Source organism: Cyprinus carpio, chromosome B7 (assembly GCF_018340385.1).
Source record: "Cyprinus carpio isolate SPL01 chromosome B7, ASM1834038v1, whole genome shotgun sequence".
Classification (NCBI taxonomy): domain Eukaryota; kingdom Metazoa; phylum Chordata; class Actinopteri; order Cypriniformes; family Cyprinidae; genus Cyprinus; species Cyprinus carpio.
The window spans coordinates 41,097,472-41,114,330 of NC_056603.1; the positions used below are offsets into that span (position 1 = coordinate 41,097,472).

A 16,859-nucleotide genomic window follows, 5' to 3' on the forward strand; every position below is an offset into this window, starting at 1 on the left:
GTGTTTTTTAAACACACCTTTAAAAAGTCTGATTTGTTACAGTCAAATTAAGTTTTACCTTAAAGCACATTTTAAATCATTATGTTGTAGTGCTTTAAATTACACTTATTTCGATGTGTTGACTAACATATTAAAGCACTCGTGAAGTGCTTGCATATAATCTCAACTGTAGTGTTATTGAACATTACATTTAATATTAATCCATTTTAAATGTGTAGATGTGTAATTACAGATGTGTAATTACAAATATATTTAAATACATTTTAGTTAGTTCACTTTTACCATATTTCAATAAACACTTGAAGTAATTATGAAATTGCTTATGAAGAAACACAGAAAAAATAAGATTTCAAAAGATCTCTAAAGTTAAGCTAATTGCATTTAATATAAATTTAAAACAACATGCAGTTAAGTGTCTGAAAATGTAAGCATATTTTCCCATAAGCATTACTTTTAAAGCAATAGTCAACCTAAAATAAAAAACTCACACTCATATTTAAAATCTGTATGGCTTGTTTTCTTCTGTAGGACACAAAAGGAGAAATATCAAAGAATGTACAAGCTATTTTTCCCCATATAATGAAAGTAAAGGGAGACTTATATGGAAAAGAGCAGCCAACAGATTCTGCAAAATCTCTCCTTTTCTGTTTCATATAAAAAGCAAGCCATACGAGTCTGAGGCTGAGTAAATTCATCTCTCAGTAAACTATTCCTTTATACTCTCAGAAAAAGGTACTAAACTGTCACTGGGGCGGTACCTGTTCAAAAGCAACTAATATGTAACATTTAAAGTTAAATAAAGTACACAGATGTACATTTCAGCTTTTGCACTTTAGAGTACTGCGCCAGTGACAGCTTTGTTCCTTTTCTTCTGAGAAAGTGAGCTCATACGCTTCTTTGAAGCACACTTACGCTTTTGAAACACACTTCTCAGCAATCATGCAGTGCTCATCTTTTCTAAAACAGATGACTTGATCTGATGGACATGTGTCCCTTATCGTTTCATTAGAAAGGCTCCAGCAAAGCCTTTAGGTCCTTTGAGTGAGTATCACTGACCTCATCCAGCATTAGTGTGGTTATGCAAGTGGAGCTTCTGTGCAAGTGATCCAATGCAGTGTGCTTTATCTAATCTCTTCGGCAAATTTAATGCGATGTGTTAATGTAGTCATTTTTCATTTGGAATTAAAACCACCTGGAAACTTGGAAGTGGAGGTGGAATTGCATTGCATTATGATATGTGGCATGACTTGGCATCCAACTTTGATAGGTGCAGATACAGTAGCTGTCAGCCATCTGGTTAATTTCGATGACTATTATAGGAACAATTAAACACTTAATATTTTTTAACTATAAAACAAAGAAAGCATTACATTTCCATCCCCTGATCTCTCAGTTTAGGGTTGCATAATATTTGTAGAAAAATCTAAATATAAATTTATAATGACCCATTATTATAAAGCACAAGCGAGACCGAGGAACTGTTACAGAGACTACAGTCCTCAGCGCGAGGATGGAGCACACGTTAGATGTAATCTGTGTTTTTAACACTTCTCGCTGACCCGGGTTACGTAAGAACCAGCAGAGCGCTGTGAGCGAGTTTATTCCACTCCAAAGCTCTGCTAAAAGCTCCGAGTGTAACTACCACACATCTGTGCTTCTCTAAAGAGGACTGAGAAGACATTTAAAGTGGTCTGACTGAATACAAGAAAGCAAAAGTGGTTCAACTTCCTTCTTGCTATGGTTGCAAAGAAGGTTGTAAAAACAGTAATATTGTACAATATTATTACAATTTAAAATGACTGTTTTCTAATTTAATGTATTTTAAGGTGTAATTTATTCCTGTAATGCAAAGCTGTGTCTTCAGTGTCACATGACCCTTTAATAAGGATCCTGCTGATTTATTAATATCGGTTCTTATTATTATTATTAATGTCGAAAACAATGTTTGCTGCTTAACATTTTCGTGCAAACCATGATGATTTTTTTTTTTAATTCAAAATTCAAAAGAACAGCATTGATCTGAAACAGATTTTTTTTTTAATATTATAAATGTCTTAACTAGGGCTGCCCTCTAATAGTCGACTAATCGTTATTCGAACAGAAGAGGCTTGGTCAACCAACATTTAATTAGTCGCAGAAAAACAAAAACACACTGGTGAAGTCACGCAGAAAATTAACGGCTGGTCTATGGTAATAAAGTACATCGTCAGGACATCCAAACGCTCGCCTATCATTCATCCACCACAAATATGGCTTATTTTCTTAAATATGTTAGTATTAGCAACTTAGCTGCTCAATCTAATATTATCTGAGAAATGTGCTATTCAAGTGTGAAGCTGAACCAACCCGATCTCATGAAAATGCGTATAAACAGTATGCCAAATAAAAACAAGAACTTGTGGCATCGATACGCAAAAATTGACTTTGGCGTGTACTGTATATGCTACGCAATGGGTAGAAAACTGCATATCATACAGCTAGGGCTGCGCAATTATGACAAAAATCATAATTGTCGATTATTCCCTTGAAACTGTCATTGCAATTATTAATTACGATTATCACAATTTACATGGAATGATGTTTATACCATTATTTGATGCAACTGCATGCCGTATTTTTATATGAAAATAAACAAGCTGAAAACACTCTAACTGCAAAACCTTTAGTGCTTTTCTATAGTATTAAGCCTTCAATGTCACCTATACATCGGATTGGTTTCTTCTTTAGAATTATAAAAAAAGTAAAAATATGAATGGTATTATAATGTTATACTAAAACTAAAACTAAAATAATGGGAAAAATTATTATGATATGATGAAGAAAAAAAATGATTCATCTTAAGCAGGCAGAATAACATAAGTGGACTTTGAACGATTACGTAATTGTGGTATCCATAGGTGTAATCGTGATTAGAAATTTGATTAACTGTGCAGCCCTAAGGCACGCCAACATATTTCGTATCATATGCATGTGAAAAGTTCGTATTATATGGATGCCAAACACGTGCGTATCACATCAACTGCAAACTCAACTTTTGCGTATCAGTACCACGAGTTTTCCTTTTTATTTGGCATACTATTTATATGAATTTTCATGAGACCGGGCTGACTGAACAGTCACTGCAGGACAGATGGAGGTGCCGGTGTGCTAACTTGCTCTTAAAATACTCCATAATTTGTTCTTATACAGATAAGAGTAATACATCTTTCAAATCTGTAAAGACTCTACGTTTATTTGTGTGCACTCACAATAATAACAAAATGCACTTTTGTAAAATAATGAAAATAAACAGGATGCGCTTTCTGCCGTCTCGGTCTCTGTGGACATGAGCGCCTTGTATGAAAAACATCTATTGAGAGTGGAATGTCTACTTTAAACCGAACCATTTCAAATGGAAAACAAATATTCTCAGATTACGTAATCCGTATGAAACAGGCGCATCCACTACTGCGGAGACGACGAATCAGTGTCGCCAACTTCATCTCTTAAACCAAAACAAAGAAAGCAATTGTTTATCATTGAAGTATTAAAATGTTAATGTAGGCTCCTTACTGTTTTTCCCTGACACATTAATAATCATTATTTCTGCCGGTGCGCTGTGGCAAGCTTTATGCGTGCGCTTGAGCACTTACAAGGCTATGTAGGCAATTAAGGGCTCATTATAATGATTTAAATGGTTTATTAATAAACGTGCGATTAGTCAATGCTTAAAATGAACCACTACTAGTCGACCAGAAAAATCCTTAGTCGAGGCCAGCTCTAGTAATAATGTCACTTATGATGAAGTTAATGCATCCTTGCTTAATAAAAGTATAAATGTCTTTCTTTTTTTAAAATATTACTTACCGCACACTTTTAAATGGTAGTGTTTCAAATTTTCCACAAAAATATAAGCAGAACTTTTTTTTTTTCAACACTGATTAAAAAAAATTAAAAAAATTTTTAAAAAAATTAAAAAAAGTGTATAAACAATAGTATAAGAGAAGCTTACTGTACCTTCATAAACTTCACCAATGGCATTTTATTTAAATATCTTTTCCCAAAACAGTCAAGATGTTAAATTCTTACCCCGGCGCCTCAGTGTTTCTTGTCTCGTCTGTGACCGATCCGAGTCCTTCTTAATAAGGTTGATGGGACGGCCTTCTTTAGGCAGCTCCCGCAAAATCTCTCTGAATCGACTCTGAATCGGTTCAAAGCTCATCTTCACTGTAAGACAAACAACACAGATATGGATAAACGTGGCATTTCCACCAGAGATTCCACAAAGTTAAGCACAAGGCACTGTTTCAGCAAAATCCATATGCAGGTCCCACAGAGATGTTAAAAACTATATAGCTTGAATTAATTGGCTTTACTATAAATGATCATATATCAGGGTCTCAATCTAGTGCTTTTTTCGATACAGGAATTCTGAAATATTAATGTAGCCATTAAAAAAAAAAACTGTCAAGTATGTTTTATGGCTCTGCTGTAAAATCTATAAGCAGCACCCTTGAAATAAAGCATTAGAGAACACTTGAAGTTAAGGATCATTGGGATGGTGGGAGAAAGTGTGGCCTCTGCACTCTTTAAATACACCCCTGAGGTTTCTGGGAAGGACAGTAGATCCTAAGAGCCTTAACGGCAATCAATGTGTGTATTCCAGTATTATTTTCTGTGCTGAAGGAGAAAAGCAGTGAAGTGTTACAAGAGAGCAGAGAGTGAGAGAGAGACAGATAACAGAAAGAGAAAGGACATTTCTTGCCCTCAAACACACTGCAGTCACATAACGGTCACATAGTGAGGGGACACTAGACACAGCTGAGAAAACATCACGCTATCAGCGATCACATTCCCAAACATACTTAAAAGATACAGATCTCCTTCTGAACTGGGTGAAGCTTACTCTTACAGTGGACCGAAGAGATATGTGGACATCTAAGCCACATTAAAACAAACAAACAGAACAAAAAATAAAATAAAATGAAAAAAAAAAAAAAAAAAAAAAAAAAAACACAAAATTGAACAAAAACAAAAAAGAAAAGAAAAACAAAGTAGACAAAAAAACTAAATAGAAAAAAAACTAAAATAAATCCCAAAAACATAAACAAACAAGCACAGAAAAACAAAGCAAACAAGAAAAAAAAGCAAAAAATCTAAACAAAATTAAAACAAAAAGAAAAATATTAATAAAATAAACCTATACAAAATACAAACCAAAAACAAAAGAAAAACAAATCAAAACAAAATAACAAAATAAAACAACAACAAAAAACAAACAAAAACAAATTAAAATATCAAAATAAAATAAAAGAAAAAGCAAAAAAAACTAAAAATAAGTAAAATAAATAAAAACAGCACAAAAAACAAACCAAAAACAAAATAACAAAATAAAAAAGAACAACTTTAAAAAACAAAACATAAAAAAGCAAAAAACAAAACAAAATAAAACAAAACTTACACATAAAAAAACTGAACCAACACAACCCCTTACAAAAACAAAAGCAGAGCAAACAAACAAAAACGCACAAAAAAATAAAACTACAACAAAAACAAATAAACAAAACACCAAATCAACTAAGTGCTAACCAATTAAGTGTGGCTTAAGTATCATATAATTTCTAAGGTCACTATATTTTATATTCAGACTGCTTAAAAACACTGTCAAAACAATGTAAACATGTCCATGAAATAAACTTATTGCAATGACTTGGTAGAAAGTGGAGGCAAGTTACTGTCAGATTCTATTACAACTTTGTTCAAATTGCAAATTGCAGCTCTGCACTTGCATCGCAGAGGACTCTAATAAAAAGACTCATTTTGCACAGCTTTATAAGCCATAATTTATAAGCTATATCACGGAGCCAAAGGGAATATTTTCACTGCCTAAGGACAGAAAGCCATTACAAAGTTGATCTAAGAGCTTTAAGTGGAGAGGAAACTTCAACAATAAAAAGAGAGACGCATTAAGCCATTATGGTTTGTAATAACAGAGGAATGTGGGCTACTGGAGTATGATACGAGGACATTCGTCTCCCTGCAGGTCTTTCTTGTCTGTCTTTGTCCAAACATCCTGCGCTGCTCTCTCTGATCCTCTGGGTATTAAAATGCTTTGTGGGGGAACAGTGTTGCCTCCTAGAGAGAACATTTTGACCACTGCCCTGTTCATGAAAAAAGCATGAGGATTGGGACGGTTGTCCCAGGTAAGTCAAGATAATGGAAATTCTTGGGTATTTTGGGTCCAGGTTTATTACAGTTAACTGACAATTAATACTTATAATATATATATATATATATATATATATATATATATATATATATATATATATATATATATATATATATATATATAGTTTATCTCTATGCACAAATATAACTGAAACTGAAAAAATGTGAATGTATATACACACAAACAAACAAATAAATTAATAAATACATACAACAGAATTTCTTAACTTTAAATTTTTTTTCCTAATTCAAACTATTAATAAAAACTGTACTAGTACCTCAATGATACTAAAATAACACTGTTTGTGTCTTTTTTTTTTTTAACAATCTTGAGCAGAGAAATTCATTCTTGACATTCAAATAAGAAAAAATTTTAGTGATTTAAGTGCTTTTATATCTTTTTCAAAGTTTATAAAAATGATTTTTTTTTTTTTTTTTTTGTAGTTTTTTGTAATTATTGATTTTTTTGGTGGAAGAAAAGTGTATATTATTTTTATTTTTGAGCAGCAAGGCGAGGTGCAGTAATAACAACCATACAATTTGAAGTTGTTTATGTGTTTTTTTACCTGGTCCTCTGCCGCCGCTGGTCTGGTTACTGCCTCGGCTGAACACAGAAGGAGGCTGAGGCTTAGTACCATGCTTCAGAGTACCATGATTTGAAAAGAAAGCAGTCAAGTTTTCTCGCGTCAACTCCAACTTCCTTCCACCCAGTATAGGAGTTCCTGAAAGAGACACGCAAATCATTTCATTCTTTGTGCACTACTATTCCACTGCGTTTGTTCATATGCACTACTGTTATTTTACTTTATTGCACAGCTTGCTGAATTCATTTATTTTGTTCAAATGTACACTTTTTGGTATGTCACCCAAACTAAAGCTTGAAAGAGGCAGAGAGGAAGAAGAGAGGGAAGGAAGAAAACATCCACAGTTTTCAAAGACTGTGACCTTGTCTGAAAAGACATCCTCTCTTATAAAATAAACTTTCTGATGACAGAACTTTATTTATTAACTAATTTAATAATATTTTTATTCAAATCAAAACATTATTTAGTATTTATTTTATACTATATTATTTTTAAATATTATTATATTTTAGAAAATATATTTATTATATTTTTAAACACTTTACTTTGAACTTTTTTTCCCACAGGAATCCAGCATCTGAAATTTCTGGTGCTTAAATAATTATCAGTGATTAATCTAATTTTTTTAAGCAGAACGAAACTGTTAAAATGATAAATTATTATTAAATGTGTTAAAAAAAGTTGACAGCTTTAATATATATTTATTTTTGCTACCAGCAACAAAAAGTTTCAAACAAAGTCATGGCAGAATCAGCCTCCACTGTCTTTATTCAAATGGTTAAAATGTGCTGAATTTACCTGAATACAATATAACTGCACTGAAAGTTGTTGTTTTTTTACTACCTGGTGTTTCTTCATTGACTGAGCTCTTATTTTGGGTGGCACTGCTGCTGGTCCGCTGGGCCTCGTCTGTTACCACAGCACTGCCATCAGGGTTAGAGTAAAACAAGAGCAAGGGCTGGAAGTGACCTCGGATGCATTTAGTGACCACATCTTTCCATCTGGATCCCACCTATAAAAAACATAACCAAAAATGAGCTCTTTAGCATACAGAGAGCAGTTATCTGAAGTGTTAGATTGTTATTAGACGTGAAGGCTTGCACGCTTCAGAGGTAAGAGTACGCAGGCTGTACTACAAAAGTCTCTCCAGGCAAACAGATGTAACCTTGCTTTTTAATTACCAGACACAAGATGAAGAAAGAGAGAGCAGTGCTTTCTATTAAAGAAACACAGTTATCAGATCAGTCAAAAAAGAGCAGGCAAGACTGTAAAGGAGATGAATTAAGATGTGCTTAACAAAACAGCTGTTCTCTTGCATTGCATACTGTATTGGCTCTCTATTCTGTAGGTTTGCACACACACACACACACACACATCTGCTGTAGTGCACATTGTGTGTGTGAGGGTGATTAATCTTGGCGGTGGAGACGGGCAGCACCAGCCCAGTGAGAGCTGAAGTGCACACGAAGCACAAGCCACGCACTACTGATAGATGGATGAAGGGATACAGGAAGTTACAGGAAATAACATGTGATCAGTTAAAATGGTAAAAATGTTTAGCTATCCAAATCTGCAAATAGAGGGAATGTTTGCTTAATAAAACGGCATGAAAGCCAGGACTTCTGGGTAGGCATTATGAATAGTAATTGTGTAACTATATAGACAGAAGGACTTGATAACGTGAAAGTCAAGTCTCACCTCCTTGACATTGGCATCATCAAAGAAAACCCATTTGGATGATTTGGTGTGGTAGGTGAAGGCACAGTAGTGTCTGCTGGAGTAACAGATCATCCCCACCAACAGCAGCTCGCTCTTCTTCGCACGCTCGTCTGTGACACGATAAAAGAGCTGCAAAGACACATCCAAATGCAGATATTTAGACAATTATAATAAATATCTTACAGCACAGCTTTCTACTAATATTGAAGGTTCAAGGTAGTGATGCACCAAAACGTTGGCAATCAAAATATTTGGCCGAAAGTGCAAAAAAAAAAAAAAAAAAGATAAAATAAATAAATAAATAAATATATTTTATAATATATATATATATATATATATATATATATATATATATAAATTAAATTAAACAAATGATTAAATTAAAATGTTAAATAAATAAATAAATAAATAAAAACAAAGTAGTAAATAAAGGTAGATAGCTAAAAAATTATGTTTTTTTATTGTTATCATGTTTTTATTGTGTTAGTTAGCTGTATTTTTTTTAACAGTTATATCTGTTTTTGCAAATGAACACTTCATATGATTTTTACTGCATTTCTTAAGCTACGCATGCTAGACTGCAGTCTTCGGAGATAAAATCATTGTGTCAAAGAGTCCTTCAGATTTAGAAGGCAGAATTAGGTGACGGAATGCAGAAGTATGCATTTGTTAAAACAAGTTTAAATAAAGCAGCTATTGCATAACCAACACTTGCTCCTCCACCCTTGGTTCCTGAATAGCTGGTTTTCTACGGAGGCTCGAGAAACAATGGATTCCAGGCAGGCAGGAGCGATTTTCCCCGGAAGTACTTGTCCAAGGGGTTTCGGCTGAGACGAATCCAATACTGGAGGGTGGTAACGTGGAATTCCAAGAAGAACTTTAAAAATTCCACAGAACATTCCATTCCATTCCAAATGTTCTTTATATTGGAAAAAGGTTCTATAGACTACTAAAATGTTCTTCGCACTAAGAAAAAAATTGTTATTTTGAGAACTGTTCGCTGAAAGGTTCATTTGGGAAGCCAAAATGGTTCTTCTATGGCACCACTGAGAAGACCTCCTTTGGAATATTTATTTTTAAAAGCGTATAGACACATTTTATCCATCTGAAATGCATGCAGCTGCACAAACAGAAGGCCTGTCTGGTGGTAAACAGGTCTTAAGCATGGCTTTATACTCCTACACATGAGGCTGGAAATGAACGCCATCTACACACTCGGACTCCAGATGACCTTCCACTGCAGTGGATTTCTGGTCATCAGGCGTGGGCTATTCAGCCACTGACGCAGTTACACAACCTCAGTCTTATGAAGAGGATAAACGTCTGCTTCATTTCACACATATGGTCCGTGCACCACCATAAACTGGCCTCAATGACACCAGCACCAGATGTGCTACAAAAATAAATAAATATCTGTAAAAGAGCGACCGTTGTGACATCAGGGGCTTTTTATAGACATTTAATCTGGATGGAGGCTTCCTATGAATTCTATATTTTATATAATAGCCGGGAATAAGATGTTTCTTTATTGGAATTCCCCACAAAGATTCAATCCTATCTGACATATAAACATCTGAGTAACCTACATGTTGATTAGCAGATCCTTGTAAATTTAGATCACCTAATTCCAAAGCCTTTAATACGGACAGTAATCTTACCAACTATCATATATTTCTCTAATGAGAAAGAGTTTCTTAATGTGTAATGTAATGTGTTTTTAGACATGTACCATGGTACTTTCATGGATTCTTTAATGCACACTAAAAGGGATAGTCCACCCAAAAATGAAAATTATGTCATTATTTTCAACCCTCATGTCTCTCCAAACACGCATGACATAAACTGTCAATGATTTTGGTTACCACTGACTTCCATTGTATTTGTATCTTATTTTTGTATTATAAAATATCATCTTCAATATTACACAGAAGAAAGGATGAATAAATGTAGAAAGTTTTATTTTGGGTTGAACTAAAATGAAGTACATGTAAATGCACTAATTTGTTCATAAGAAAATACTATATCAGTTTTCCTAATTAAAAATGTTTAGTTTGTTTAAATGTTTAATTCTGTGTTATCTTCTTTGCAATGCTTTACTATTACATTTAACTAAGTGACATTTTTTTTTTTCTTTTCTCCCTAGTATATAATGTTTTTGGATTTTTTGTAAGAAAATGTCAAGACTATTCACACATTCACATTTTTACCAACAGACCTCTGAAAGTAAGTATAATCAAATCATGTGACCAATCAGCACTTTCAACCTTTGTTTTCCGTTCACATCTTTTCTATGATCCGCTGCTGTACTGTAGTGCTTTTGTAGTTTGGCTCTTTAGGACGCGGCCAGGTGCCCTGCTGAAATTAAGCAGGTGGAGCCGAGTGTATTTACTAGATGACAATCTTACCCCTGAGAGGTTGAGGTGTGGTCCGAGAGATCGGATGACGTCTTCGGTGAGGTCTGACTGTTCTGAGTCCCACACAAATCCGATGGTCACGATTTCTGGAGAGTTCATCAGCACGCGCCGGATCTTGATTCTCTGCCCACAGTTACTCTGTTGAGGAGATGGAGATAAATCATTTACATTTATGAATTTGGCAGACGCTTTTATCCAAAGCGAATTACAGTAAATTCAGGCTAACATTTATTTTTTTCTACCTAACATGTGTTCCCTGGGAATCGAACCCACAACCTTTTGCACTGCTAACGCAATGCTCTACGACTGAGCCACAGGAACATGGTTTGTTATTATGTTCTTTAACACCAGGCCAGCTTTTTTCCATTTCCATGTTGAAAACCATATTTGAGTTATTAAATTTTTAAACTGAAAATAAGATATTTAAGACAAATTCTTACAGAAAAAAAAAAAAAAAAAAAAAAAAAGGATTTTAGAAGAATTTTTCTTCTAAAAATACTTAAAATCAACAGTTTAAATAATTTTGGATAATTCTGATTATCACTGAGATACTACTATAGTTTTAATTAATATTTTGAATTAGTCTAAATTTTTATATTTCAAATGTAGTTCAAGTTTAGAAATTTTGTTGTGTGTTTTTGTCATTTTTATCATTTGGGTGTTAGAATGTGCCGAGTTTAATTTTTTAAATGGCTACCATACATTTTAACCATGATTTATAGAAGATTTTTACCATGCATATATAGAACTAGAATCATTAGATGATATTAAAAACTCTATATAAGGATCACAGTGCAGCTCCTCAAATGCTAATTAACTGTAATTGTAATTTTTTTACATCTTTGTAACTATCCTTAAAACCACTAGGTTTAACCCAGTTGTCAACAAGAAGTTATTAATCATTTAAAATATAATAACATTTATTTAGAATTCACTTTTTCTTTTATATGTGACCCTGGAGCACAAAACCAGTGTTAAGTAGCACAGGTATATTTGTAGCAATAGTCAAAAATACATTGTGTGGGTCAAAATTAATGATTTTTCTTTTATGCCAAAAATCATTAGGATATTAAGTAAAGATCATGTTCCATGAAGATATTTTGTAAATTTCCTACCATAAATATATCAAAACTTCATTTTTGATTAGTAATATGCATTGCTAAGAACTTAATTTGGACAACTTTAAAGACCATTTTCTCAATATTTAGATTTATTTGCACCCTCAGATTCCAGATTTTTTTAAATAGTTTTATCTGTGATTTTCTAATATGCTCCAATTGTAATGATTATTTATTCAGCTTTCAGATGATGGATAAATCTCAATTTCGAAAACTTGACACTTAAGACTGATTTTGTGGTCCAGGGTCACATATATTTTAAGTACAAGAATTTATTAATCATTTAAAATAAAATAACATTTATTAAATGATTTTTTCCTTTTATATATTTTAAATAGTACAGGTCAGAATGTGGTTTCATTTTTACATAAATATATCTGTTCTGCTGCATGATAAAGGGACATAATTTCACCCATTTTGTCTTCAAAAATCATTTGATACATTAAAAGCAGACACTTAACTTGCATTTAATATGCTTTTTATGTATATAAAATCACTTTTTTTAAATTCCATTTAATGCAGAATCCAAAAAGGGACGCCTCGTCTTTGACCCACTTATAATTTTATGTCTACGTCATTTTCATTAATTATTATTTTAACTTTTTGTTCTAGTTATTTTAAGTATATGAAGTTAAACTAATTGAAATGGAGTTAAATTAGAAATGCTGCCCTGCATCAAGCTTAAATAATTTGTGCATTTTATTTCAAGTAACAGCATGCTTTTATGGTTTTAGTTTCAGTAAACTACAATAACCCTGTTGTGACCAAACATTTTATTACTCCAGTGAGACACATGAATGTTGTGCTGCTTCTGGCAGTGACTGTAGTAGGATGTAACTTCCCACTTTGCCTGTTTAAAAATGCAGAATGTGTTGATATGTGAGAAGAACGTTCCGGTCTCATGTTTCATCTCGCTCATCTCGTCACATGAAGGTGTTACACTAGCAGAATATCAGATAAGAAGAGTGTGTGTGTGTGTGTGTGTGTGTGTGTGTGTGTGTGTTTGTCCTTGAGTGTGCCTGATGACATCACATCGCAGAAAGAGCCATCACACTACATGCACGATAGTGTCCTCTCAGGGCTGAAAGTGCTTGTGAATTCCACATTATTAATCAACATGAGCAGCCACCTACCGGACAGTTACGCAGATCTCCAACTGTGCTGGCGGCTTGAAGCAGCTCCCCAAACCTTTCATCTCTCCTCTCCAAGACTTGCTGGCTGGAGCGCAGAGAAAGAGAAACAGAGATAAAAAGACGTTTTTAATAAGCAAAGCACAGGTATTTTGATCTTTTCAGGTCAATATACCAACATAAACATTTTAGGGCTGGGTGATGAAACATTATTATATTTAGTTCGACTTTTTTCCTTGAAATGGATGAATCTAACAGTAGAAAAAAAAAGAAAGTTGTGACATTTGCCAAGTATGGTAACCCATACTCGGAATTGGTGCTCTGCATTTAACCCATCCAAGTGCACACACACAGCAGTGAGAAGTGAACACACCGTGAAAACACACCCGGAGCAGTGGGCAGCTATATATCCAGCGCCCGGGGAGCAACTGGGGGTTCAGTGCATTGGGTATTAAGGGTGGAAGAGAGCACTGTACATTCACTCCCTCCCACCTACAACTCCTGCCAGCACCAAGACTCAAACCTGCGACCTTCGGGTTACAAGTCCAAATCTCTAAGCATTAGGCCACAGCTGCCCTAATAAATAAATAAACGCGACTACAGCTAGTCAGTGCTATTTGCTACTATGCAAAGTCTGTGAACAAATAGCGCAGTTTCATCTGATACACAAACTCAAACACTAATTATGCTTGCTGTGTTTCAAGCATCTGCGTCTCAATATATGAGGACAGGAACTTCATCTCCAGAGTCACTTCAGCAGCTTCACATAGTTTCATTTGAGAAAAACTACTGTCAAAAAACTGAAGGTAAAACTAAAAGACATTCATGACTACCTGTCAAAATAAAAGTCAGGTTCAACTTGAAGAAAGTATGACAGAAATATGTTACTGTTGTACACTGAAATATAATTCCCAAGTGATACGAATACTAAAACTAATAATAATAATAGCAGTAATTTTTAATTCATTTCAGAGTTATGCAGCAACTTATTTGACAAAAAAAAAAAAAAACATTAAAAGATTTGTGGTAAATTTATTACATTTCATTTCATTAAGTTTTAAAAGATTGATTAAATTGTTTAAGTTTTATTAATTTACTCAATTAGACACCATTATTAATGGTAAATTTGAACTGAATCATAAATCAGAATACAGGAAAAAATAAAATAGAAACTGAATTTAGGGGAAATAATGTCTTTACATTCATTTTCAAGGTCTAACAATCATGCCATTAATGGTAAATGAATATCGTGATAAATATTGATATTTTATGATATGTAAAAAATACTGTGAAAATATTTTTGGCCATATCTCCCAGCCCTATAAACACATCTTGAGTGTCTGGCATGATGATGCTGGCTTACCAGAGGGCTGTGGTGGACACATAGTGCACAAGCTCATTGAAGGGTAGCGGGTCGGACGACGCGCCACAGCTCCTACACACAGACTGCAGGGAAACACACACACACACACACACACACACACACACACACACACACACACACACACACACACACACACACACACACACACACAAACGTGTCATGAGTGATGAAGTCATGACTGCTATATTATGTAAAGCCTTAATTACACTACTGTATGTGATGTAAGAGATGTCTCAACACACATACGTACATGGTGTACAACTTAAGGGTGTAACCAATATAAAAATTCCTTTTAGAGACAAAACAATTCATTATTTCTTGCGTCTGAACAACAAATCTCAAATTGCTTTTTATGACTGTATCTCATTTGTACCACAGTTTTGCCTTGGTTTATGTATTATGCAAGATAATTAAAAATTTACTGGACATGGACGATGGTACTCCGAAAAACCAAATAAATACTATAGTACATAAACACGGTAGTTTGTACCATTATGGTATATCACTTTGGGGTCAATAAGATTATTTAAGTCTGTAATGCTCACCAAGGCTACATTTATTTGATCAAATATACAGTAAAAAAAAATATAAAGTAGTTTAAAAATAAAAAATGCAGAGCTAGAGCAGGCTGAGTATTTGTGGTTAAAAAGTGGAAGTATATATATATATATATACAGTATATACAGTATATATATATAAAAATAAATAAATAAAATACATAATATAAATAAAATAATATTTATAATAATTATATTATGTATATATATATATTTTATGTATATATACAGTATATATATATATATATATATATATATATATATATATATATATATATATATATATATATATATATATATATACACATATATGTATATATATACACACACACAGACACTTTTTTTTTTTCAGAAAATTACGTATCGTTTCACTAGATAAGACCCTTATTGCTCATCTGGGATTGTGTAGAACCCTTTGAAGCTGCATTGAAACTGCATTTTGGACTTGTCCACCACTGAAGTCCACTATATGGAGTAAAATCCAGGAATGTTTTCCTCAAAAAACGTAATTTCTTTGCGACTGAAGAAAGGAAGAATTGAACATCTTGGATGACATGGGGGTGAGTAAATTATCAGCAAATATTTTATTCTGGAAGTGAACTTATCCTTTAATATTATAAATGTCTTTATTGTCACTTTTGATCAATTCAGTTCATCCTTGCATCATAAAGTGTTAATTTATTTCACAAAGAGAAAGAAAAAATTACCGACCCAAACTTTTCAAGGTCAGTGTATTTAATGTATGTACACTATACAGTGTATATCATGTTAGTACCATCTTATACCATTTTTCATCAGGGCTTTGCTCTCATCTCTCAGAGGAAGAAGCGAGTAAATGTAAATGTCTCTGTATTAGTATTCCCTGTGAGTTTTCCGCCCACTGTACCTGACTGATTGAAAACCGCCGTCACAGGACAGCGCTCAATTACTCACATGAGTGCACGAGTGGTATTAAAAAGCTACAATACCTGTTCATAAAGTGCCATAGCAAACTTCTGATGAGTGATACAGGACTTGGACGCACAGGCGTCAGTCTCAGCATCGGGAGCGATGTGCAGGTGAATCCTTTCTAAAATGTTCTCCTATGAAAAATACAAAAGCCTGCCATTTGTATGTCATAAGGCATTTTCCACAATTATTTCCCAACCTACTCCAAAAGACAAGATTAATAAAAACATAAATATATAAATTAGTGCTTGTCTTTCAGTAAAAAAAAAAAAACTAATTAGACACATTTAATGACACATTTTTTTTAATCATGATTAATCATACCTAACCTAAAAATGTGTAACCACAAATATATTCTAACACTGATATAAATTAGTGATTTTTAACCACAAATATAATAAATAGATAAAAATATTGTATATATATATATATATATATATATATATATATATATATATAATATATATATATATATTTGCAGCATCTTTTTAGTAAGAACTATGAATAAAGTACTGTACAACCAAACAGTACAATTTGTGCAATAACTTTTAACATTTAACAATAAGGGGAAATACATTTGAAATGGGGGAGGAAAAAGGATGCTGCATTAAGCACACACACACACACACACACACACACACACACACACACACACACACACACACACACACACACACACACACACACACACAGTATATAAATACATATAAATAAACAAAACTTTATTAGCTGTTTAATTAATTATGCTAGAGACAGCATAATTTCTTGTTTTTCATGATCTAAACACATTGGTTTTGT

The 16,859-nt window shown here is 33.4% G+C and overlaps 1 protein-coding gene across 1 annotated transcript in view; it reads right to left on the reverse strand.

Annotated features, from left to right (window-relative positions):
• Positions 1-16,859, reverse strand: part of LOC109056791 (inactive ubiquitin carboxyl-terminal hydrolase 53-like) — a 47,562-nt gene that overhangs the window by 13,087 nt on the left and 17,616 nt on the right. The window contains exons 6-13 of the mRNA XM_042726851.1: positions 16,082-16,195; positions 14,536-14,618; positions 13,176-13,260; positions 10,916-11,062; positions 8,490-8,639; positions 7,635-7,803; positions 6,774-6,929; positions 4,069-4,206 (exon numbers count right to left, since the gene is read on the reverse strand). Coding sequence (XP_042582785.1) covers positions 4,069-4,206; positions 6,774-6,929; positions 7,635-7,803; positions 8,490-8,639; positions 10,916-11,062; positions 13,176-13,260; positions 14,536-14,618; positions 16,082-16,195 — 1,042 coding nt within the window. The remainder of the gene's footprint in view (positions 1-4,068; positions 4,207-6,773; positions 6,930-7,634; positions 7,804-8,489; positions 8,640-10,915; positions 11,063-13,175; positions 13,261-14,535; positions 14,619-16,081; positions 16,196-16,859) is intronic.